Consider the following 26,956-nt stretch of genomic DNA (forward strand, 5'->3'; position numbering starts at 1 on the left):
GAGAGTGAAATTTAACATCTTTAAGATGCACCAAAAATCAGTAATTACAAAAGGTGTCATACCCAAGAATAAATTTGGGCATACCCCATGCTCACAGCTCATGAGTGCTTAGTGGGGTTTACTTTAGGTTCACAAAACTATACTAAGGCATCCCATGCGCGGAACATTTGCTTTTCTCAGACAGCAAACTTTCTATATGGGTATATATGGGGAAACAGACACAGACTCAATAGTCTGATAAGCAAACCCTGGGAGAAAGACTTCTCCTCTGAATGTCCTGAGAGAAATCAGCTGCTTATGTCCTTTTGTGCTAGCCTTTTTTGGTCATGCTAAAAATAGTCCCCAAAGAATCCAGGAAATAGACCATGCCACTATTTATTTTACATCTGATGGCTGTCATAAAACAATGTGCTAGAGAGGTTACCTAACACAGTTACCAAGTTACAGCAGCACCAGAGTCAGTTTGAAGCAATTAGATCTTAAGCCGTTTTTTTTTTCTTTTCCGTGGAATGTGAAATATTCCCCTTTTTTTGGTTGAATGGGCTATCCTCCCGTTATTGGAAATGAAAACATCCCTTTTCCAACACAAAACTATTTCTGCTGCACAACTCCCATTCCTCCATCACAGAAATAGGCTTCAGATAACAATCAGCAATTTGTATAAAGCAAGACATTTGGAGATTTCCTTGCAAGCAATGTTAATAACAAAGAGAAACAACAAAATAGCTCAATTTCAAAGAATGAAAGGAAGCATGCAATATAATAATAAAATGCCGCATTTATAATTGGGGGGGGGGGGGGTAAGGGTGAGAAGAAAAAAAAAACAGAAAAAGTACACAAATATTAGGGTTCTTGTCTTATAATATGATTATATTTTAACGGTCGGTTTGATACCACTCTCCAATAAGGCCTAGAAAAACATTTCACCAATACACTTATAAATCATGATGTCTTTGTTTCAAGAACATTTGTTACCAGATTTTTGGCCTGGCCAAAGTATCCATGAGCTGTTTTTAAAAAGAGAGAACTGAAAAAGAGAACAGAGAAGCAGAATATGATCTAATGTAACAGTGTTTGTTTTTAAAGCATGTATAGAAATTGCCTACATTTAATCAAGCATACAGCAGTGTTAGGATCCAACTGAAGCATAGCAGAGCTGTCAAAACAATTTCAGGAAGGTATTCTATTCCACCTCAAACCAATGCAGATCTGCTCTCACTAGAACACATCCCTGCATACATGCGTGTGAGCATTAACACATGCAAGCACACCTGCTGCAAATGTTCTTTTAGTACAAGACCAAAGTATTAAGCCTGCTTCTGACACCAGTACAAAGCTAAAGGAGAAGTTGGAAAATCCAGAATGTTGACCTCCTTACATTCAGAGTCCAGATGTGTGAATCACTGAATAAATCAAACACCTTTCCAGCAGTGTCATCTGTAAATGTGTTTGATGACGATAAACATTCCTGCTTTTATACTTTTGTTCCCATACTTGTGGCTTTAAAGTTGTTATAATATTATTAAGAAAAGATGAACATTTATTGTTTTTATACTGTGTTCATATACAGTTTCACAGTAATGCATTCATTTTGCTAAGTATTACTTTAACATTGTATTAATTATATTAAAAAGTGAAATCATAATTAAACCAGCAGTTGTCCCCCTCACTCACTTTCTTGCTCTTTCCCATTCAAATACCCCCAGGGAAAGATGTATTACTGTAAATGGATTCATGTTTTATTCCTAAAGCCATTACGTTTTTAAAAGAACTAGGAGGTAGCAAACATTCTCTAGACCACACTTAAGAGTATATACACTCCTGCCAATCAAGCACCTTCAAGTTTAAAACCATGGGCCTTTCAAGAGCAGTACTCTTTACACTTTCTTGAGCAGCTCTCAGATGGGCAGCTAAACCTGAAGCATAACTAGTTGTAAAACCAATTTTTGGACTAACCAAACCAAATATGGACACCTTTTTAAAAAAAGAAACCTTAAGACAGCTAACATTAATCCATAATGTAGAAAGAAGAAATAAAAGAATAGACTCCTAATGAGCAATCTGTACATGAGAAAGGCTGTAATAAAGAATAAAAATACAGGCATTAGCAGTAGTGATATCTCAAACCATGTTTGTTCAAGACATGTCACTATGATTCTGTTGTTCTGATATCTCCAGCTGCATGAATGTTGCAGAACATCATCATCATCTACTAAAGGAGAAACATCTGGACTGCACACGCACTCCATGTCTATGAAGCCAGGTGATTGTAGCACGTATAGAGTATATGAGATGAGCTTGAACCCAGAGGGCTTATTAGATTTCCACATAAAATGTGTGTGGCTTTCTGCTTTATATTACAGTTTCAGCTGCATTTTGTACTGAAGCAAAGTGTTTCTATGCACATTTGGGGATATATAGCGCTAACCCTAGCATAACAGATTTTTCATGCCTTGTTCCCTATACCGTATGACCAGCAGAAACATTAAATCATGCATTGAACAATTAAAATGTTGTTTTAAAAGAAACTGTTGGACAGTTCACACACAAAGATTTGCACAAATTGGTAAACCACAAGTAAGCCTTTGGTCGCAGCTCTGTTTACATCCTACATGACAACCTCTCACATTTTACCAGTTCAACTGCTAATTAGGAAATGTTTTACAATTCAAATGCAACTTACTTTGCCTTTTTACAATCATTTGTGAAATGTTTTGCAGGCGTCAAATTCTAAATTAGTTTATATTCTTAATTTGTTTAAAACACTTGTTCAGTTAAAACAAAGGAAATATTTTCTTTGTGCTTTGACAGTAAAAAGCTTAAAAATTAACACATCACACGGTTTTTTATTCTATTTTACAAAATGCCACAAGTTTTCTTAAAAAGGGGTTTGTGGATCACTTGTCAAAATCTATATTATTGTCTGAGCTTGTGGGGTTCTATTCATAATATCCCCAGCTGTTTGCACTTCAGCTCTGTTGGGTTGTGTTGTAGTAAGTTCAACACTGTTTTGCTGCTGATAACTCTAATGACGTGTGGTTCAAAATAACACTCCAATAAGCTTAATGTGGTTATGCTCTTGTGTAAACCTCTCATAGCACTGCTCTGAAGGGTAATGTTTTCCAGCAGCCTGTGATTCACACAAGCTTTTAATTCATTACTTAATCACAATTTCTCCAAAGCTATCCATAAACACAGTACAACACTCCAGGCCGACCGAAGCATGTGTGAAAGTTTGATAATTATGCCTGTAAAGGGTTGAATAATACTAAGCTATAGTATAACCTACTATAAGTTACTAACCTATTATACTGAAGATACCATCTGAGAGAGAGACAGAGACAGAGACAGAGAGAGAGACCGACCATACATGGAAGTTTTTGAAAAGTGCAGCCATGCAATAAATGTCTCAGCTCTTTTTCAGTCTTGAACTCACTCTCTCTCTCTTTCTAAGAAAAGTGTGTGTGTGTGTTTCAATGGGAAAGAGCAAGAAAGTGAGTGAGACAACTGCTGGTTTAGTTATGATTTCACTTCTTTTAAAAAGGACAGTTTTTTTTCCTTTTTTTTAAATAGCTACTATAAGGTCTTGTTCAAAACCAAGTCTAAAAGACAAAAGCATGCTAATAGCTTTGTGTAGCAAATCCTGGTAATAATTCTGCCAACTCCTGTAACCATTTGAAGACAGAGGACATTACTACAGCAGCAACAGTTTGAACAATATACTGGATGACTAATGAAATTGTATAAAAAAAGATTTGTTTTACACTCTATGGTGGACTAATTGCAATAAAACAGTACTTGCTCTTAATTAAATAATGCAAAAATAACAATGGAATTTAACAAACATTAAATATATATCATCATACTATTCATTCCAATCCCTGATGATGATTTGAAATGGTATTTATGAGCTTTAAGTAATTTTTATAACTACAAATAAACAGCCACAGGTCTAACACAGGTGAATCAGTTCGCCTGACAAACATGCATCAGTGATTAACCTTTGGGAGTCTGTAAGGGACTGGTCACACTAAATGAGTCTGTGTGTGTGTGTGTGTTCAGCAATGGGAAACACTCAGGTCTCCCACGCTTCTCCTTTTTGGGGAATGAAGAAGAAAGTGCATATTTTGGAAACTCACTCTCTGTGGTTGGGGTAGAGGGCTTCTTGCTTTTCTTGTCAGCCGGAGTTGAGCCTGAGGCACTGGGATCTTCAGAAATGATGAAAAGCGTATGTTAAACTCAAAAATATTGCATTCACTTTCTGAATCAAACAAATGCTGAAGTTGGTACTTCTATTAAATGTAAGAACACTTTAGAGGGCATTAAATATATGAATCCAAAAACAGAGAGGGGAGAGAAAAGCAACTTTGTTATTAAGATTTGGCAAGAACTCTGATAGGCTACTAAATATCTACAAGATCACTGAAGCTGGCAATTAAATGCAACAAACTGATACGGCAAACATCAGTTATGTAAATAAACATTTCTTCCTGCATCAGCATGGTTAAGTAAGAGCGTTCAAGTCTATAGGGACATGAAGCTGGGAGTCCATGCTGGCTTAGCTCTATAATTGCAGGAAGCACAGGGCTGTGGTAGGCCACAGGGGAGTGAGAAGCAGCCAGAAGCAGTCACGCCCCCAAAACCAAAACAGCAGCACAGAGCTGAAACAGCACTTGCACAGTTGCAGTGTATGGAGTATACTGATGTGCATGTCCCATCTCAGTACCCATGGATGCACGGTGCTTGAGTAAGGCACCTGACCCCCAACTGCTCCTCAGATATTTCACATTAAAGCATATTTCAGGTGTGAAAGGTTTAACAAATAAATAAATCTGCAATATTCCTTCTACTCAAATACAGGTGATCAGTATCCAAACCTTACTTCAAGTGTAGCTTGATTAACAATTATTTGAAGCTTAAAACTCACAAAAGGAAAAAGGTGCTGAATTGTGCATTACTGAGAAACCACAAGGTGTCAAACTTTACCTGCCATAAAACTTACTTGTAATAAGACACATTATTTAAAATATTAGCATTCCTTAAAGTTCTATGCAACAGATCAACAAAGAAAATGAACACTGTGGGGCTATTTCACAATTCATACACAGGAAACATAAAACATTACTTTTGTAAGTCCAAAATTGGACCAAAATTAGCTAGAGTTTACATATGTAGATCTGTCCCTCACTATACACAGCCGACTGGTTCCATTTTCAACTTTAAATCATCACACGTGAACAGGGTTTTTCACAATCACCACCATCTTAGGCTTAACTACATATTACACAATGAATGAATGAAAGAGACATAAGGAAAACTGCTCAAAGCATGTGCTTGAGAATCTCTGAAATGGCAGAAAGCTTTAGCAGATTTGCCTACACATCACTTCATTCACAGCATAGTTCTTAGCACACCGCAAATTCCAGGTTTACTTATTGGTACTTTTGTTTTGTTTTTCCCCATTCTTGTTCAATATTTTTGGTTAACACTATATGGTTAGGTGCCTTGCTCAAAGGCACATCAGCTGTTATCTGCAGACTGAACTGGTGACAACATAGTCCCAAGCCTGCTTCTCCAATAATTAGGCCATGACTGCACAGCTCTACACTGGAGTTAAAAAGCTAATAGTGCTGGACAATAACTTTATATTAATATATATATCTCAATATAGTGTCTCAATACATGTTCAATATTTCAGTACACATTACTTACAACATTTCTGTGGCCATATTGTTCAGCCCTAAAGGCTAATAAGCATAGCTCAGATTGCAAGCCTAAGTCAACTTGTCAAGCAATCCAAAATAGAGTTGTGTATGGTTTCTGACACTGTATAAAATCAACAAAAGTATGGCCAGTATTTAGTCTGTAATATGTCACCACTACTGTTCTGAGAAATGCAGCATAGGCTTTTGTCCATTTCCTTGGTAAATCAACACAGCTGATCAGTTTGGGGAATAAAGGGAAACCTATGTTCATTTTGTGTAAGAGGTTTAGACAAACAGTTCCTTTAGCCAGAAATACTGTATACTTCATTCAGTAAGGATCTGCATTTCAAAGCCTGTGGGTTTAATAAATGTACTCACCATCAACCAGTACCATGCAGGTACACTCAGCTCTTCCGGTGCTGCTTTCAGCTCTGCACACATATTGGCCCTCATCTTCAGGCAAGGCCTTATCAATTGAAAGTGAGCACAGACCACCTGACAACACATACACACAAATGGAAACATTTTCAGTGAAGTAGTGATATTAAGCCAGGGGATATGGAAGAACAGCTCTGAAGAGAAGCTGTAAAAGACAAAAGGACACAGAATATTGAAAAAGTTGATATTACATTTTCATTTTCGCTTCTGTGTTGTTTCTACTGTGTACATTTTTTAATTAAATATGTACATTTTAATCAGTACTGAAAATTTAAGGCAACTGGTTGTTAGAGAAGGTTAAATAACAGTATCCTACCCTTAAACTTAAGATTTTGATAAATAAAGTAAAGAATAATAGCTCAGACATTGCTGTGCCTGTAACAGTATAGTTGCTTTTGTGACAGGGCCTACAGGAGGCAGAACTGCAGTTTGAGACATATTTCCATGCTGTCACTCCAGATTGTTATAGATCCCACCTCATTAGCACTGATTATTCTCTCAAGGACATGAAGAAACTGCACTACAATCACAGTCATGGTATCTGAGATTCTGTTTCAAGGCCAAATATCTTATTTATTTGTGCACTCAGGCTCTAAACAATAATGAATTCAATTTCCTGGTAAATATCAAATTGTATTGGACTCAGACCTGTGGTCTGATCAGCTGGAGAAACGCTCTTAATTTCTGATTCCCCCTTTTAGATTCTAGAAGCTGGGACACCAAATCCAGATCTGAGGTATTGTGTTCAAACCTGGCAGAGATGGAGCCATTAACCCCAGGGAATCCTTTAGCAATTCTTGTGCTATTTATACTTCATTGCAATAACACTACTGCAAATGTGCCAGCATATTTAGAAAGGGAAAGCATTATATCTAGACAGGGAGAAGACAAAGAGAAATATTATGGTAATAAATCCTAAGTGAATGTTAAGTGATCTGGGCTTATATTCACAGAGTGAGAAGGAGCAGAAGTTAACTTTCTTTGAAAGTTAATACTTCATGGCCCCTGTTATAAACCCTACTGCCATTAATCTCACAGGATAAATATATCTGGATGTGGATTCTCATTCTCAAGTACAAACATATAATCATAACACAGGTTTTATACTAACCCTCACTGGTAATGACGATAAATTTGGAGGGCTTGATCACTTTCCCATCTAGAGTCCATGTGCAAGTGACAGGAGAATCAGAGGACAGCTGGCACTGCAAATGCAAACGCTCTCCTTCCAATACAGTCACATCACTCAGTTTTTTTGTGAAAACTGTCCCTTTCTCTGCAGTTGCATTCTTTGGATCCTTCATTCCACCATCCACACAGTTCACATCATTTTCTTTCCCTGTGGAGCCCTTCGGCAATGGGATCTCTCCAGTGTTCTCCAGACTCCCTTGTTTCTTCTTGGTTCCTAGCACAGATCTGAAGTCAGCTGGGTCATTTTTATTGGATTCTGCCTTATCAATAGAGCCAGCTTTGACAGCTCCTGTGCCCTTCTTGCCCAAAACTGCTCTGAAGTCCACCTGCTGTGCAGCGTTGACTTTCCTCTCCTCCTCACTCTGGGTCTTGGGCTTGATCTGCCGTTGGAGGTTGCCTCTGAAGTCCATCTGCTCTGAAGTCATCTCTTTCAGGTCCTCCTCTGATACACTCTTAGTGGTGACCTTGCGGCCCAGGACAGTTCGGAAGTCGATCTGTTCGGCTTCCTTCTGTCGGATCTGGTCTTCCCGGTGCTCCCTGGTCTCCACGCGTCTTTTCAGAAGACCACGGGCAGCAATGGGTTCTTTTAGATCCCAATCCTGATCCTGATGTTCCCAAAGTGGATCCTGCTCAGACTGAAAAACTGTTGGATTGGATGTCTCTCTCAGCTCTCCCCTGCCTCGCTCTGTCCTCTCCACCCCTCCAGCTCTCCGACCACTCTCTCTAGAGTATTGCACAGAGCAGGGGAAAAACACACAGACATTTACAAAGCTCAACCCACACTAGAGAGCAGCTTAATTGAGGGAAGAGTTAGTGCAGCACAACACAATGTTACATCACAAATGACTTCAGAGACCTTATAAGGCAATGAGCCCAAAGAGGGGCTCCCTTGCTAATCCTCTACACTTTCGACAATAGCACAGCTGGAGGAAGCAGCATAGAGTTTTGGGCCTGTATAGGGATTTTGTAGCACTAATGTTCCTTTACAGCAAGGCCTAAGGGTAGAAGAGATCTACAAATGTACAGGAAACAACAAAGGTATAAGAAATTAATACATACACTGTATTTAACTCTTCTTCAGGATCTTCACTCACTATTAAAGATGCCACTGAGCTGCAATTTCCTACTTTGTTTCTGTAAAAGAGAAACAGAGAAATGTTCTGGGTAAATTTAAACTGAGTTAAACTGCATGTAATTTAAATAAAATGCCCTAATCTGATAAATGGGCAATGAGAAGTATTTCTTTTCTAAGAAAAATAAAAACATACACATTTTATTTCATAAGATTTCTATTATAGAGTTGAGATCAAATGTTGCTAATTTTAAAAAGAGTCTTGATGAAATGTGGACAAATTTTATGTAGTAGTTATTTTAAAGAACTCAATCTTTAGGAAATTAGTGCTGATATTTTTCATGTGTATATGCTACGAGGTTTAGACCAATGCAAATACATTATAAAATGTGGAATGTTGGTAAATAAAGCATACGCTTATATTAACTTTATCATAGTGTATCCCTACTTGAGATGGATCTCGTAGTTTCCAGCATGGTGGGTCTTCACTCTCCTGATAAGAAGTGAAATCACGTCTTCTTTCTGCAGGATCTCAAAGTCTCGGCTGGACGACACTTCCTGTCCATCCTTCATCCAGAGGAACTCTGGGAAGGGGTCCCCTGCTATGGCGCAAGACAGCAGTGCAGGTTGGCCCACACAAACTGTGGATGTCTTGGGCTTGGTAATAAACCATGGCTGCACACCATCCTGGGGTTCTGAAGAGGAAAAGAAACACACAACTGACTGAGTGGGGCATTCTTAAAACCAGTATTGCTCAACATCACTTCTGTCCATTTCAGAGCAAGAAAGTTGGGATTACAAAACAAAACCTTGAACAGTGAGCGATGCTTCAGTACGGGCCTCGCCTGCCTCATTCCATGCCTCACAAGTGTATGTGCCATTGTCTTCAGGAAACACTTCCTGGATGAAGAGGCTATACTGGTTGCCTTTCCTTTCAAAGTAGAAGTCTTCAGACTCTTGAATTTCTTTCCCATTGTGTAGCCACAGAACCTCAGGGGTGGGATTTCCTAAAAGAATGAATGAATGAATGAATGCCATATATAGCCCAATTCTCTATACTCATGTCTAGATTGCTGAAGGCATTTTCATAATTACGGTTTAATGTCTGATTTGTAAAAATAAATGTGTGTCTCTCGGCTGAACATAACATTAAAATGCCCTATAAGAATAATAACTGCCTGTGTGACCTATTTTTATAATTTTAAAAAAATATATGCTTAAAAATATGATTTAAAAACCTCTACAATAATATCAGTGTGCTTTTATATTCAAAGCAGAACTTACATATTCCATAAATATTTTCATAAATCTACCCTAGCAGAAAGTTTTTATAAAAGGAATGAATTCATAAATTACTGAAACCATAATAGATTTGCTCAGTTCTTCTAATAATAGGCACAGAAAAAATAATAAAAGTAAGACACTAGTCAGGAGTGTTGGGACTTGTCATGAGGCTGAGAAAGAGCTCTAGATTAAGTATTACATAATAACGGGTGCTGAACCTTCCCTTCAGGTCACAAACACAGGACAGAACTCAACTGCACGCTCCAAACAACAAGTCTCAAGGGATGCAAGAGGAAATGCCCCTCAATTGCTAAATAAGAAAAAGCAAAATACTCAGGAAAAGTGCAAAGGTTTTACAGAGCTACATCACTATGGCAACATTTGCTACAGGCTTAACAGGCTTGGATGTTCATCATAAAATTAACATGTCTAAACACGCAATGACTAATCATGGGTTAAGGATTTAAACCTTAATCTTAAAAGAACACTATGCAATATTTTTTTGCCTTAAAATTACAGCTTCAAAAATCATTGTGATGCTTCACTGATGTGTAATAGGAAGAACAGAGCCTCTGTCTACTACTCTGGGCTCAGTCCTGCAGAAACTGCACTATGCACTTTTTGAGGTTGGGGAAATGTAGGAAACCATGCCATTCTGCATTGATTTCAGTACAGTGTTGTAAATATGAATTAAACTAGAGGGGGGCCCAGGTGCAAAACACCTAAATATTGCCTAGTGTTCCTTTAACAAGCTAGGAGTTAAGAGAGATAAATTAAATGGCATATAATGTGTCGGTGATAGCTGTTTTTTAGGCTTTATGAGATGAAACTCAAAGAGAGAAACTGAATTTAATTGTAAGACAAGCCAAAAATGTCAGCTATATAAAGTGCTTTTACCTGTAACCTCCACACTCATAGTAACCTGGCTGCCATCCATGACATTCAGATTTTGAAGCTCTTTCAAGAAAACTGGAGCAGAAAGTTTCTTCATGTCAGCAACTGGCTGAGGAGCAGCCTTCTTTAAAGCTGCCTTAGCTGCAAGAACCATGCACAAAAAAGCAGAACATTAGCTGCTGAGATTATAAAGTACCACTTTTTGAAGATTTAACTTAGTCCAGTTGCATCTACAAACTATTTTCTTACTTATACAAAGTCAGTAAAAGTATATGATGTCTGCAGGACTATAATATTTGTCAACATTTTTTAATTTACCATTCCATCAGCATCACTGTAAATTACCCCCTAGAAGACCATAAACACAGAGTGAAATAGACTAAGTCTAGTATCTGGTGCATTAGAAACACAAAGTAGGAATGACAGGCTACAATGTTGTTCTTTTTGCTCACAAATACCTTGCAGTCCAGCCATGTTTTTAGGAAAAAACAACATAGAATTCCTCTGGAATAAACTCATTTAGTTAACATTATAAATTGAACTTATAGTGCCTTTAAAAACAATGTAAAAAGTGCTGTTCAAAATGCTTTACAAGCAAATGAGAAAAAGTAAAATTATTAATATGAATTAAGAGACTAATGAATACCCAAATGACTATGACAAAATAAAGATGTGTAATTATGAAAAATAATAATAAAATATTTAAACATTATGCTTCAAAGTATTTAAAATAATTTATGACATTAAAAAAGTAATTAAAAACATTTTAAAATAAATTGGTCAACAGGAAAATGTTAAATAAAATTAAATAAACTGCATGATGATGATGATAGAAAAATGTGTAAACAACAAGAGAATTAACTTATAAAACACCACAACAATTCATACTGAAAAAGAGTTGGTTTGAAAATATTTACTTTTTCAGCTCCCCACACTCACTGGAAGGTTGTTCTAGCAGTTTGGAACATAAGTGGTTAAAAGCAGCATCATCAAATGTTTGTGTTCAGCTTTTTTGCAGAAAAGCTAAAAAGTAACATATTTTCTCCTCAGATCTTCTATATTTGAACGTACAACGCTGTGTTTGTGACACTTCGCACATGAGCCTTGAAAATAAATCACACTTCCTAGTTTTTTGCTTGTTTTAAGCCTTAGGACATTTTAGTACATGAACCAAGTGGGTTTTGTTACATTGTATACATTTGGTCACAAGTTTTGGTTTCATGCTGCAACTTAGCAAGTATCTATGTGGGCTGCACAGTGGCACAAAAGGTAATGTTGCAGCTCCAGGGACCTGGGGTTGTGGGTTATGGTAAAGAATTTGCAGTGAACGTAAAGGTCCAGCCTTTTATACTTATTTATACTGTCTGAACCTTTTGTAATTGGTCCAAAAGTCAGAACCAAAAAAAATAAAAAATTCACACTGCACATAATCTATACCTTGGTTCAGTTTGATCCAGACCAAGACCATTTCTTTTTGGTCCAGACCATGGTTTAGAGGTACTTTTAAGTTTGGTCCAAATTAAAATTAAACTGATTAAAAGTCTTAAGTCTTAAGGTCTGAACAAAACAAGGCATGTGTGAAGGCTTTCCATGGCCAAACGGGTACATACAAGCTTTACATCAAGCAAGGCTGCCATTAGACTCTGGGGCAGTGGAGACAAGTTCTGTAGAGTGATTAATCACTCTCCTCTATCTGGCAGTCTTATGTAAGAGTCTGGGTTTGGCAAATGCCAGGAGAATGTTACCTGTCTGATTGTATTATACCAACTGTATAAATGTGGTGGGGGAGAGATAATGCTATGGGATTGTTTTTCAAGGCCTAGGCCCCTTAGTGCCACTGAAAGGAATTGCTAATTAGGGTGACCAAATCTGAGATGGTGAAAAAGAGGACACGTTTTGGGGTGGGTGATAAGCTCTCGCCCCTCGCTGTCGTTGTATGCTTAGCTGAACCTGTGTGTGCTTTTAGGTCCTTTACACCTTTATTTGATACACAAAACATGGGAATTTCTTTTGTAATTCATCCGAGAACTTACATTTACATTTCAGCATAGCTGCTCGAGATGAGGGTGGGTACACGAGCTCTGCCTGACATAAACAAGGACTACTGACGTGCAGACTGACCAATTAAATGTTTACAGAGAAGGTTATCGACCAATAACGGTAGCTCTACAGTCAGACCGTCCAATCAGAAGACTTTAGGCTACTTCACCACTCCCCCTTCTCACTCAATCGAACCAAACGGAGTAGGGAAGGGCGGGACTAGTTTGTGAACGAAACGCTTCTCAAAGTTCTATGTAACGTCTCCTGGACGTTTGTGAAATTCCGCCCAGACATTTTTTAAAGTCTAAAAAAGAGGACATCTCCGGGTAAAAGAGGATGTCTGGTCACACTATGTTAATGCTTCAACAGACTTTAACATTGTGGACAAATGTATACTTGCAAATTTGCAGGAAAAATTCAGGCGAAGACATTTTCCTGTTCCATCGTGATTGGGCTACAGTGCATAAAGCAAGGTCCATATAGGCATAGCTGAGTAAGTTGGGTGACCCCTACCCCATCTGACAATATTGGGATGAGATAGAAAGGAGATTGTAAGCCAGGCGCTCTCTGACAGCAGTGTCTGATCTCACAAACAGAGAAATTACCATAACGTTTAGAGAGTTTTCATAAGATGCTACCTTGTGTCAACTGAACTCAGATCATCTATTGTATTGTTATTGTGAAGTGAAAACATCTAAAATAACTGCTGAACAATGAAATGCTGGGCTACACATGCTCACAGAATGGGACTGACATGCACTGAAGTGTAAAAATGTCCTTGGATGCAACACTCGATACTGAATTCCAAAAATGACACTTTGAAACGAAGACATCACAAGATCTCTGTAGCAGGATGTTAATAAATTGGTTTTCCATGACTATCACAGCAGCAAGCAGCCACAAACCAGACTAACCCATTTTACACCAGAAACAACATGGCAGCACATGAAGCAAGCTGGAACTTCTCTCCTCTGCAGCCCTTGCTATTTTCACACTGGGTATGATCACACACCATGGTGATGTGGCAAAATATCTTTTACATTCCATTTTCACACGATGGTATCTATAAATTTATCATCTTCTTATCTGATATAGCTAACTATCATTTCATATTGACAAAATGTGAGCACAGCCCACAGAGGACAGGTAAATTTGCAGTGGCTATTGCAAATTTTTTCTTATTTTCAATTTGTCTATAAATTTTCATAATTCTTTTAAAATGTTTCTAGACTAAAGATTCTTTCTGTAAAACCCCCTTGTACAAACTCTGCACTTGGACCTTGAGTCTAGTGCGTAGGGACCCAAAAGTTAGTCTGACACATGCATTACTGCTGTGGAGAATGCTACATGTAGCAAATATAATCAGTTACACTGATTAACAAATTAGTCGTATCATGCAATAAGCAGCACAGTTACTTATTGATATAGAAATGCCATAAGATGCATATCTGGACTGCAAACTGTCTAAAAAGACTGAAACATGAAGTCCTCTGATCACAGCACGTGTTTTTTTATTGTGTTTTGAACTATCTGAGATGAGCTTGAGCCCAGTGGACTTGTTAGAGATTCCATCTAGAATCGAAGTATAGCCATCTCCTTGTAAAAGAGATTCAGGCTGCATTTCTGGATCAATCTTAGACTGAAAATTTGTCAGTTAAAATTACTTGACAATTCTCTTATGAAGTTTGGCCCAATCGCCTACTTTTGCTTGCAAAGGGCCGTGCTGATAGTACAGTGTACCTGCTTACAGTACAGTGCTATAAAAAGTGGAATATTTTCTATAAAAATGGAATGAGATGCTTGAAAACCGCATACAATTGTGATCTTAAGGTGTCCTTATACTTTCGGCCATTAAGCGTACATTTATAACTTTGTCAGATGAGATTATGGAGAATTGGAGAAGCCAAATAAAATACTTTAAAAAAAAAATAAATAAATATAATAAAATTGAAGAGCGCACACTATTCCTCCTGGCCTGAAATGGAATGCATGACCCAGGATAAGATTACAATTTGTTTATCCTGGCTAAATGAGTTTATCATGAACCCAATATGCAAACATATCCATAATCGTATGCATTTATTCTGATACCCTTCAGATGAGAAAATGTTCTTTTCAAAATCACTCATTCAAAAATATATATTTTAATTATCTACTTAAAAACTTCAGATTAGCAAAGTATCAGCTTTACTATTTGCATTTGGTTTAGAAATGATACATCATTTATATATGTGTAAGCCATTAGACTAAAAATTCTAAGATTATAATTTACAAAAAAAAATCTACTGTACTACTGTTCCATAGTTCTGGAATTTTTCTTGCCATAAAGTGGGATTGTTGGTTTTTAGATCAGGATCAAAGCCCATTAACAAATTTTTTTTTTTGTCTTTGAAAAGAGCCAATCATTTTTCCTATTTCATTCCCGGAACTAGCCTATCAGTTCCAGACATGGCTGTGTGGGAAAATGCTGGTATTTCACATTTTGACCCACGTGAATGCTGAAACCTTTGCCTTAGACCAGCTCGCAGACAGCAAACAAGAACACATAAAGCAGATGTTCCTTTCATCCTACAGTGCCTAAAATAACTCATCTCACAAAAAACACAGCCCGGACACCACTCATCATAGATTCAAAGCTACAAACAGAGTATGAACGCTAGTCTGTAGACTGCTAAGACATTAACATTCATTTTATATCTAGTCTAATAAGGTCAGTCAGGACGCTTCTCATTGTATTTGCCAAGACTCTCCTAAAACCTCTAAAGAAAGTGGAGAGAGAAAGAGAAAAAAAACAAACAAACTGTATTTAGGATGTTAGGTATGAAAATATTTTGCAGGTTCAAGTAATTCCATTCCATCTGTGCCTGTTTTTGATACGGAACAAAAATCAGGATAATTTTAGCAATGGGAACTCTTTTTTTCCATTTGACTATGAGCTGGCAAGAAAACAGCTCTCTGCATGGAACGGTGCTAAGCCTGTATTTGGGGCACTCCACATACTTCCAAAGATGTGCTTCACCCTCTACTGTGATAAGAATGTCTGCTTTCAGAGCTGAGGTCTTTTGGTTTAAGATCTTGATGCTGTGCTGGAGTGGAATCTGAACTACTGCATACATTGAGGCAGTTAACAGAGTGTGTGCACTCATACCTCTCACAAGCACTTCGGCAGTGCACACTGCTCGACCGAGTTCATTCTCAGCCACACACGAGTATAAGCCTTCATCAGCACACACGGCATCCTGCACCACCAGCTGGGCCTGACCACCCTCAAATACAGAATGACCATATGGAATGGCCTTATCTGAAACAGACAGAACAAAAGAAACCAAGAGACACATGGGAAACCATAATCATTCATGTAGCATGCAGGTGTGCAGGTAATAACAGTGACTTCTTTTTTTATTTTACTTCACTTTCCCCATTTTAAACTTTCAGTTTACACACACTAGTGCTTTCAAATGGGAATTGATACCTGTCATGTGCTGAACAAACAAGGAGAAATACAAACAATAATCTACAATGGTGAAATTAAAGAAAATAAATAAAGGGCTGTTTTGTAGATTTGTCCCATTATAGGCAACAAACAAGTTGGGAAGGATACTATTTTTATTTAAATATTATACCTTATGATTTTAAGAAGGTTTACATAGAGTGTTAGATCAAAAGGAAAATTGTTTTTCATAATATGGGCCCTAAATAAACTTCACAGTAGTGGGTTCCAGTAGGCAAAACATGCTCTCACTTAAAACCCGAGGTCCATTCCTTCTCTTTTCTTTTGGCTGAAGGGACAAAACCTAATTTGTGATCAGTCTAGTGCAAGAGGCTCTCAGATGTCTGCTTTTGAGTGCAAACACTTGCCAAGTGCAGCCAAGTGTAATATTTCAGACTGAGTGATGCATGTTTTTCCTTTATATGGTTCTTAGGGTTCATATTTGCTCAGTGGGTTTAACTGTATCTTTCCAGCTATAGAGGAAACCCAGGAACTCATCAGGGATCAAGAGCTCTCATTTTAGTGAACACAACGAAATGTCCTAGCCTTCTGTTATCCAGGGCTGCTGAATAAAATCAGCGGATTATGAATACTAAAGCCTTGTGGTGGCATTTTATGAGGCATGGAAATACTGTTATGGAAACAATGCATGATCCATTGCACAAATGGACTATGTATCAATGAAAGATTAAGATGAAGACTTATGAGATTTATTTCTGTCAACATGTTACTATACATACAGGATATGCCTTACGATACGGGCACAGCGTTCCACTATCCAAACATCCAGCCTAATATATTACCATGGAGATGATTAATTATTTGAGCCCCTGACCAAACCAAACATCGCTGTTTACTTAGCAGCCTAGCAGCATTGTAATGAAAAATACAGCAATGGCATAGCAGAACATAGATGGATGTTATATTGTTCTTGGAATGGTGTCAGATCAGAGCCTATATAAAAGTTCATTTCTTTCATGCTAAAATAGAATATTTAAATTCAATTCAAATTTCCATGTTTGGGTTTTGCAGGCCATACCACATGAGCAGCAGTGTAAGACAAAGTACATTTACAATATGCATACCCATAAGTAAGTATGAATATACCTTACATTAATGTAAACTTTATTATTCAAACCGATCAGATTAGAGCTTTTAGATAAAAAAAAAATGCTTTGCACATTAGAGGAATAAATTCCCATTGAAATTACACACACCTGGGGATTTATATTACGTGCTTTTATTATGTCTTGTTTAGTTTATTTAATTCACTTTACATGGATTGCCTGCAACTTGTTCAAAATGCCATGATAAACTTCTTACTGGTTTACTATAGCAAGATAGTGTCTTACCAGTTATGGCATTTACACTGGCTCACAGTGAGATGTGGAATTGATTTTAAAGCTTTATTACTTGTTTGTAAGGCACTCCAGGGTCTGGCTCAACATTATATCACAGTAAATGACAACCACTTAATGACAGTCCGGCACCCTACATTCAGGGATCAGAATTAAAATGGCAGATCGTATTTGTCCCCATGGCTAATTATGCCCCAAAAATAAATAAATAACCACAATTTGAATTTTAATAAATCTTTTATGCTGTATATTTCATACTAGGTAAAAACTGAATTAGCTGACAGAGAAGGACTGAAAACTATTACAAATAATATTGCAAAATATTCCAATTAAAATATATTTATATCTGACTGATGATATTAAATGTCCATGTAGGATGTAGCTCTCTTTCAACAACTTGCAGAAGTTAAGGATAAAGAGTGGAGGTTTACCCTACATACGGGGAGAATACCGGGTGTCTATACTTCCCCCGGGCAGTGATCTTAATTTCCACCAGAGGATGTATGAATTAATGGCTTTTGCATCAGTTATTTTAATAAGTGGAGGAGACCTGAATCTCCATTTCAATTCAAGATCATATATACTCTGAACGACCACTAGTTTAGGAACACACCGTGTTTACCCACATTGTCCATTTTATTTGCTCCACACACCATACAGGAGGACTTCAGAAACAGCATGGCTGCTAGTGATTTCAAAGCCTTCAACATCACTGGACAAAGAATAATCCAACAAATATATCCAGCCAACAGCATCCTGTGTCATCTGATGAAGAACTAGAGGACAACCAACACAAACTGCAAAGCAACAGATAAACTACTGTCTCAGAGAGGTAGGTGTGTCTAACAGATTGGACACAGTGCTTAAAAACATCAAGCAGCACTGCTGTGTCTGATCCACTCATACCAGCACAACACTCATTAACACACCACCACCTCAGTGTCACAGCAGCACTGAGAATGACCCACCACCCAAATCATACCTGCTCTGCAGTGGTCCTATGGGTATCCTTACCATTGAAGTGCAGGATGAAATAGAGATAAGGTATGCAGAGAAACAGGTATAGTCAGTGAAGCTAATAAAATGGAAAGGTTTGGAGAGATAAGGTAGGTCCAGTGATCGTTCAGCTTTTGTGTAATATGACAGAATGACAAATTCAGTTCTGGAGGGTGTTTTTACAGCTATTTTACATCACAGTCTATGGCAAGAATAAAATTTTTCCCCTAACAAGGCAGGGACATGGTGCAAGCCAAAGTTCCGGGAAGTGCTGTTCTGTCGTACTTTCATCATGACACAATAACCCGCAGGAGAGTTGTGGATACAGCCAATAACATTAAAGAGAGCAGTTATGCCCTATTTGAATAACCCCAATATGATTTTTAGTTTTGTAGCACTTTTGGAAACCACCAATGCCTGCAAAACAAATGCTGTTTTTCACCCGTTAGGTTTAAATCACCCCACTAGGTGTTTTTTTTACTTTGCTATTTTTATGTTATTTGCATTGCTCTTTAAATTTGTGTGCCTCATGTTTAAGGTTTATGTATTTATTACAATGTGGGTTTTTTTTTTTTGGTGGGGTTGGTCTTGAAATTTGAACATGAGCTTTGGAAAACCATAATCCTTCCTGCTTACACTGGACAGACTCCAGAAACACTAACGTTGTTAAAAGCTGCAAATTCTAAGTAGGAATATCAACACTCGCGTTTTTTGCATATGGTCAGGATCAAGCATAAGCAATGGTAGTCTTTTACAGAATTCAGTCAAAACTATCTGCTTTAACATATTTAGAAGTTTCAGAAATTCATAGAGAGGGCCTTCTCTTACAGAGACATACATTTATCAGCAAAACTGAACAGATCCAATCAATTACTGAGGCTTGGGGATTGTGTAATTTATATAGGTGTATGTTGCCCTCTGTTGGCAGAGAAAGTGTACAATAGTGATTTCTGATCCCTATACAGTCAGATAAATAATATCCAAAACCTGTATCTGTACATGTTTTTAACACACACACACACACACAAGTTCCTTACCATTAAGCAACCATGATATGATGGGCTGGGGATTTGCCTCCACTGAACACTGCAGAGTAAAGCTCTGTCCCTCTGTAACAGAACAGCCCTTCAGAGCGCTGCTGAACACCGGAGCCTTCCCATCCATACAAACACCTGCACACAAAATGCCATACAAATATAAGGTGATGGTTAACTATACCAAAGATGTTACCCTAGTTTCTGATTGCAGCCATTTAAATTCGCCAGTAGGTGGCATAACAACACAAATTTATCAGCATCACCACCAGCAAACAGAATGTCCTCGAACATGTGAAATACATGAGTAAAATGAGACATGCAGTTACATTATATTTAATTAATAAAAAAATAAATAAAAAGTAGTATGTACACTTATGACGTTAGTTATGAACATCCTCTCTCTATCCACAATAATACAGCTTGATCTGAATTTCAATCATAAATAAGCATGTATTTGTGAATTATCACAAATTTACTGCTATTTTAATAAAGCTCTACGTAGACATCTGAATATTGCTGTAAGGATTTGATGGCATTCGCCTACAGTAAGGTGAGGCACTGATGTTGAACGATTAGGAGTGGACCCTAAAATTTCAGAGTTACGAAATCCGATGGTGCGCCATCTGCTGGGAAGATTTATACAGATAAAGCTGAAGTCTGCCATTGAACATTGTTTCCTTAAAGGCTACGTCCGTGATTGTAGGGAAACGCTGTTCTCTCCGGTTTGTTTACACACAGACTCTGTCTTTAAGGTAGAAGCCGTTTAAATTACCACAGAGACTCCTTTGTAACGAGTTGTTTAGTTTTGTAACACATTTGGTCTGTGTCCATTTTCACGCAGTTAGCCATCTCCTGAATTTAGAGAGATTTCCTACCCAAATCATCTGAAACAGCAAAGATCAGTCAGTATTACCCACCCGTGGAACAGAAATAAAGCAATATCCTCATCTCTTTTCATGCTTTTCAGTGTTTGGAGTTCTTAGGCTTTCTCTCTCTCATACCAGAGAAACTATGGGTGACAAATCCCTTTGTTTTTACCCTTTTACTGACACTAGAGTTTTGTAAAAGGCGAGGATACATCTGAATTTTATGGAAAATTGTTTCTTGATTACAATCATTTATGTTGCCTTTAATTTCAGGTGTGGCTTAAATGTGTTGAAGTTTGAGCAAGCAACGGGTTACCTAAAATATATTCCACATTTAAAAATGTACAAAACAATAAACATAGCATTCTGTATGCATTTCTGTCTCATCAGGTTGGATATAGCACATGTACAATTAGAAAACAGATGTTCTTAATTCTGCCAGAGAATGTGTTAGATGAATTCGTCCTGAATGAGCTGAAGTACCTTCACACCATGAGCGCTAAAGCACAGCAGTGTTACTATGGAACATTCCAGAACCAAGTGGGGAGAAATTCACAGCTAATAATTCAGCCCCCTTTACTTGTCTGATGACTGCCAGATGAACTTTAAATTGCTGAACAGAAGCACATGGGATTAAAAAAAAGTAACAATTCATAAAATAAAAGATATTTAATAAACACATCAGTTAGCTGTTGATCAGTCAATATGTATACACGTCTCTGCTGTTTAACAGTGTTCGTCCATATCAGTCCTTCTATTATATTTGAAAGCGTTTATTACAGATAAGTATCTGTTTCTCTCAATTTGTGTGTTAAAATTTCTTATTTACTCAGTGATCATGGTCCCTTTACACAAAGGTAACTCAGTGGAAAAAACCTCCCCCTGGGAATAATAAATTTAGGACTTCTGCTGCTACCACACTGCAGGCTGAAATGCAGCACTAGACATATGTAGTACACTTACTCTTCACCATCAGCGTCCAGCTGGCCGTAACTTTTCCCCTGCTGTTGGTGGCGGTGCAGCCGTAATGGCCTGCATCTGCTTTCTGTACATTGTCTATGCAGAGCAGATGCAGGCTTCCTTCCTGCTGAGAGAAGATCCCCGCTCTCAATCTGAGCACAGTACCATCTTTAACCCAGCTCACCGCAGGCACTGGCCAACCAGATACTGAGGACACAGACACACAGACACTTCCTCATCTTCACATCAGCAATTTAAAATACAGTTGGCTTTGGGTTTATACTTTGCAATATACTTTAATTTTTCAAAAAGCATGCATTAAAATGTAGGATATTAAAATATATATATAATCTTTGGGCAACAAACATATCCTAGAACATCTTTTGGGTTAATATGATAGTTATGTAATTTTTTTAAAACAAATTACTCCTTTACTCCTTTAACATTGACCTTACTTTGGCATTTGAAGATGACTTTAGAACCTTCAGTGACCTCCTGGCTTTGAGGTTGGGAGTCAAAGTTTGGGGGAGATGCCAGGGCCTCAAGCCGACTCTCTCTGGCTAGCCTGCGGGCCTCTCTGCTGGACTCCACTTCAGACACTGGGCTTTTCTCTGGAGATTTATCAGTTTCTGCTTTCACATCTTGTTTTGTCCATGTGCTACTGGAATCAAAAGTGCTCTTGATCTGTTCACTCCTAAGATTCATGGAGCAGACCGACCTCTGTTCACCAGTTGCTGACCCTTTATCCTTTACATTGTCAAGTGGCTGTGGTGCTGACGTTACAGTGCTTTTATCTGGCTCTGATCTTATTGCCAGGCTGTCTTTCGTTGCTGTAGTTGTGGTCAGGTTTGTGTGAATTTCTGTGGTTACAGCCAATGTAGATGTGCTAGTTGGTCTTTGGTCATTTATAAGGCCATTGCTGGTGTGTTTGACGACAGGAGAAGCAGAAGTCTTTTGAGAGAGGTGAGGTGGAGCTTTGGTTCTGTTCAAGAGAGATAAGATGATGAATGTGGGTTCAGGTTTAACAAAAGGAATTCTGTCAAAATATGTGTTTAAAAACTTTCTATCAAAACCATATTTCAAAAATTATGCTTCAATGGAAGAAAAGCTTCAGCTACTTTTGAGAATGCACTTACATTCCCTCCTCTGGGTCTGAACCTAAAAAAAAAAAAAAAAAAAAGATATAACTATTTACTAAAAAGAATTGAATGCAAAATCTCTTTTCTAAAGCAATTAAATGTCATAGTAAATAACCTGAAAACAGCAAACAGTGGTTGTGATGCCTGCATTGCATTTGATATCTCAATGTCTCAAATGTTTGTTTTATAAAAAGTACAGGCTGAGAATATTTAATACCTTGAACTGTGAGTTCTGCTGTAGCTGAGGCTTTGCCCGCGTTGTTCACCAGCAAGCAAGTGTATATTCCTGCGTCCTCTGCACATGCACAGCGGATCTCCAGGAAGTGTATCCCAGACTTTTCAAACATATTATAGTGCTCTGAACTCTGGAGCTCATCATCACCCTGAAACAGTCAAAACACAGTAATCAAAACTGCGTTACTCTAAAATATGAGTGATAATATGCAAGTAATCAAAGCAATTACTGCATGCATAAAAATCACACTCAAATTAAGTTCAACTGGAAAGTATCACCAAGAGACCTGATATGGTTTCACACAATTATACATGAATAGTATTTTACAAAATTCATAATTCAAAACAGTTGTTAATACTGCTTTAGGGCTGTTGCAGAAATGACAAGCAGATGAATTATTTTCTATTTAAAGCTTTGAGATTTAACTAAGCAAGCAGTTTGAATGATGCTAATATATGAATATTCAATTGTCCACTAGTTGGTAATGTGGCTCCAATGCCAAACAAAATTTGCAAACCTGAGACATAGAACGTTTTGGCTGACTACCTAAACTTGTATAGATGGAACTGTTGCCTCACCTTTAACCACTGGACACAAGGCTGGGGGCGTCCTGTGATCTTAGCAGAGAACTTGCCCGTCTGACCCACTTTCAGATAAAGGCGGGAAGGTTTGGTCACAAACTTTGGGGGGCTTTCACCCCAGATACTGGGTCTGTTCTCCACTGCAGGGAACCCTAAACGACTTCTTAAAATACAGGACATAAACCAAAAGTGAATTGGGACGGGGATTAGAAGTGGTCAATTACAGAAGTCTGCAGTTTTGACAAAAAATTAATTATATGTGATCACATATTCAGGTAAGTGACACGGACGGTTAGAACCAGGTTATTTTTAGGGGCTACACAGACAACTTGAATGGTTATGTGCAAACATACTTCAGAAAGATGCTACAGGTGTACAGGCTGATATTAAAATCTCACTTTATTGACTATTTTTACCATTAAATTTTTAAGAGATGCAGTTTATCCAAAATTCTGATAAATGATTAAAAGGGACCAAAACTGTCAGTTTAGCATCTTGCCTTAGGTCCCCATGAAGAATGGACTGGGATAAATTTTCCTTTTGAAGCAAATCAGATTATTGCAAGATGCTGAAACTCAATATGATTTAACAAAACGTCTGATCTCTTGATCTCAAAGCTCAAAAAGATTTTATGAATGCCAGCGAGACATTCGCACAGTAAACTCAGGAAACAGAAACCTTACCCAGTTTTACTGGAAGAGGGCAAGTTATATTTCTTCACTGCATTGTCTGCGATGGACAAAAAACATGAATGCACTACAAACCAGAGCACACGAGTACAACATGAAAAACAAACATACACAAACACATCTCAGCTGTGTGGAGGCCTCTCTCCTGCTCTCTTCAAACATGACCTCAAACACTGTTTATGCCAACAGTTGCAGGGTGCATGCGTTGTTCCATATGTTTCTATTCCTGTTTCAGTAAGCTTGAGGTGCTTCAGTGAATGTTTATGGCGGTATAAGTCAGTACAGATGCAGTCCTGCACCCAGGCCTGTGTTAACACTGATTCTAGATGTAAACTGGAGTGCCAAGCAGCTATTTCATGCCTAATGTAAAGTCAGTATGAAAAGCATCACAGCAGCGGAAATACTAAGACACAGCTGCTGGAATATTTGCCCAGGAATGTGAGTGCATACAGGAGGACGGGGCCAGTGCAGTCTCACCACAGGAAGAGGAACTCAATGAGGACAAGAGGCAGAACTGTTGGTTTTCAAAATATGCTGTCGGTTTTTCAACAATGGTTTCTTGTAATCAAGCCTCAAGAGCTGAGGTTGCATACTGAATGACAAAGAATCGCAAAGCTGGTTTTAAGATGAGTCTTAACAAAATCTCCATTTGCACAGAGGTGATGAGGGTGTGCTTTACCGCTGCATTTTTATGTCTCCTGAAATGTTCTGACCAGGGTCATGCCTCAAAATAGCAGGTCTGTGAAGGATAAATGTGTGTTCTGTCATCAGGCCCTGTCTGTCAGGCTAAACGAATAAAGCTCATGATAACCTGCCAAAAACAGTCACTCACTCCAATTTGCTTGGACAACATTTAGGTATTGCTTTGTGGTATGAAAATTATAGTCATATGCAGGAACCATACAGGACATATTTGTTTATTTATAACATAAAATCCAAATATAAAGTACCTTCGAGAATAATCTCCACAGTAACCTGCCGACTGCCTCCATCATTAACAGCCTCACAGGTGTACTGTCCAGCGTCATCTTCCTGGACTCCTTCCACCAACAGGCTAAATGTCCCACGTGAGCTCTGTTCCATGGAGAATCTGCCTCCAGCAATCACTGCTTTTCCATTTCTAAACCAACAAACTTGAGGTTCTGGACAACCACGTACCTTCAGAAATACATAAAGAGAAATGTCAGTACACACAGCCTTGGGTCTTCAGTGATATAAGCTGTAAAGAGAGTCACTTTTCCACTGCATGGAACCCAAGCGACTTTTTTGCTTTTCTGCGGGCCAAATCTGGTCCCTGGAACCAGGTACTTTTTCAGTCCCTGTTCACACCAGGTTCCAGCTGTGCCGAGTTGGTACCAAATCCCAGAGAACACTGACTGGCCTGAGAGACATGTCAAACACCACAAAATGAAGAGCTCATTCAAATCCAGCACAAACACACCGCTTGTTAAATCTCTTAAGTTACAGCAGGTTTCACATTTATTTATAAATCTGACTCACATCGGCAGCTTGTAACTTCACCTAGAAGTGTTTTGAAGAGGTTTAAATGCTCCTTGGGCCAATGACCGACCAAAAATTTCCAGCAAAAGCTGAACGTGCAACAAGGAAAACTGATCTGTGAGAACCGGGTTGCCATCGTTGTTGTGGTTTTAAAAGCCCGCGAGTCGCATTAGAGAGGGTTTTGTGACGTCACTGGCTCTATTTTGCAGGGGAGCAGTGCTAGTGGAAAAGTGTTTAAGCAAGCAGAGCAGGACTCATGCACTGGAAAGCACCATTAGGCTTTTCAATTTGGTAATAGCTCCAGTTACATTTTTGCACTCATGTAATTACAAATTTAAAAAAGGGTTCAGCAAAGTTAAATAGCGTCATCCACCCCAGTCTCTGTAATAACAAATCCATATTATTTAAGTCCAACAAATATGAAAGACTAAGTGAATATGAACATAAATTAGACCATCACATAGCCTTATGACAATTTATATAATTTCCATACATTTCCCCCCCCCAAATAAAATCAAATCATTTTTCAATCAAATTATATAACTAAAAACAGGCTCCGGTTTTCTCTCACGGTCCAAAAACACACGTTGGTAGGTGGATTGGCGACTCCAAAGTGTCCGTAGGTGTGAGTGTGTGAGTGAGTGTCGCCCTGTGAAGGACTGGTGCCCCCTCCAGGGTGTATTCCCGCCTAGCGCCCAATGATTCTGGACCCACAGCGACCCTGAACTGGATAAGGGTTACAGATAGTGAAGAAATAAATTAATGAATTTAAGTATAAAGCCCTTAGTAAATCTACCATAGGTGTCTGTACATTTTGTTTTTGTTTTATTTTTTTGTTTTTTAAAAACAGCATCATTTACTGTAACAACAAATGTTGGTTTTCCTGTTTCAGTCTTGTTAGTGCTTAACCAAAGGAAGCAGCTGTGTGTGTAAGAAACAGTTTGAATCTGTAGGGCATAATTAAAACAGGGTGGCTGTAGAGACAGCCCTACTGCAAACATAATCAAGCCTTAGACCACAGTGGCCCTGAGCACTGAACACAGGCGCAGTTCAGCTCAGATAGTGATGATAAGAGAAACCTTCATCATTAACAACCAAGTTACTGATTATCAACAGCAGCACACTTACTGAAGGAAACTTTCCCCCCTCTCCATTTCCGGCCCACTTTTGAGTCCTGTGTGTATACTGAAGGTGCAGAGAGATCTGTTCACTAAATCTGCTCCATCAGCACAGCCTTTGATGACCTCCTATTATTTCACTGTCCAATGCCAGTTCATTTCCCACTAACCCCTCAATATGTTAGTAACTGCATTACCAAGTTTTTGAAGATGACTCATTTAATTTTAGCATGTGTCCCTACATTTCTTCAAGCATTAAGGATCTTGGCACTTGGCAATCACCATCTCTTCTTTCTCCCTGTGCTTCTTTACAAAGCCTCCTCTTAAAAGCACTGCAGCATATCAGAGCAAAAATTGTATTTT

At 38.2% G+C, this 26,956-nt stretch overlaps 1 protein-coding gene across 4 annotated transcripts in view; it reads right to left on the minus strand.

Annotated features, from left to right (window-relative positions):
* The window catches only part of mylka (myosin, light chain kinase a), a 63,540-nt gene that overhangs the window by 14,788 nt on the left and 21,796 nt on the right, over window positions 1-26,956 (minus strand). For 3 of the 4 annotated variants that reach the window (XM_066686087.1, XM_066686088.1, XM_066686085.1), the window contains 16 exons: window positions 24,926-25,133; window positions 23,970-24,015; window positions 23,284-23,449; window positions 22,688-22,853; window positions 22,468-22,489; window positions 21,787-22,313; window positions 21,335-21,538; window positions 19,506-19,640; window positions 15,773-15,925; window positions 10,588-10,725; window positions 9,216-9,413; window positions 8,855-9,101; window positions 8,394-8,468; window positions 7,255-8,057; window positions 6,084-6,200; window positions 4,140-4,208 (listed from right to left, as the gene is read on the minus strand). In XM_066686087.1, the coding sequence (XP_066542184.1) occupies window positions 4,140-4,208; window positions 6,084-6,200; window positions 7,255-8,057; window positions 8,394-8,468; window positions 8,855-9,101; window positions 9,216-9,413; window positions 10,588-10,725; window positions 15,773-15,925; window positions 19,506-19,640; window positions 21,335-21,538; window positions 21,787-22,313; window positions 22,468-22,489; window positions 22,688-22,853; window positions 23,284-23,449; window positions 23,970-24,015; window positions 24,926-25,133 (3,274 nt within the window). The remainder of the gene's footprint in view (window positions 1-4,139; window positions 4,209-6,083; window positions 6,201-7,254; window positions 8,058-8,393; window positions 8,469-8,854; window positions 9,102-9,215; window positions 9,414-10,587; window positions 10,726-15,772; window positions 15,926-19,505; window positions 19,641-21,334; window positions 21,539-21,786; window positions 22,314-22,467; window positions 22,490-22,687; window positions 22,854-23,283; window positions 23,450-23,969; window positions 24,016-24,925; window positions 25,134-26,956) is intronic. The other variant, XM_066686086.1, reaches the window with a different exon arrangement.

The sequence above is a fragment of the Hoplias malabaricus genome, chromosome 12 (assembly GCF_029633855.1).
Source record: "Hoplias malabaricus isolate fHopMal1 chromosome 12, fHopMal1.hap1, whole genome shotgun sequence".
In the NCBI taxonomy this organism is placed as follows: domain Eukaryota; kingdom Metazoa; phylum Chordata; class Actinopteri; order Characiformes; family Erythrinidae; genus Hoplias; species Hoplias malabaricus.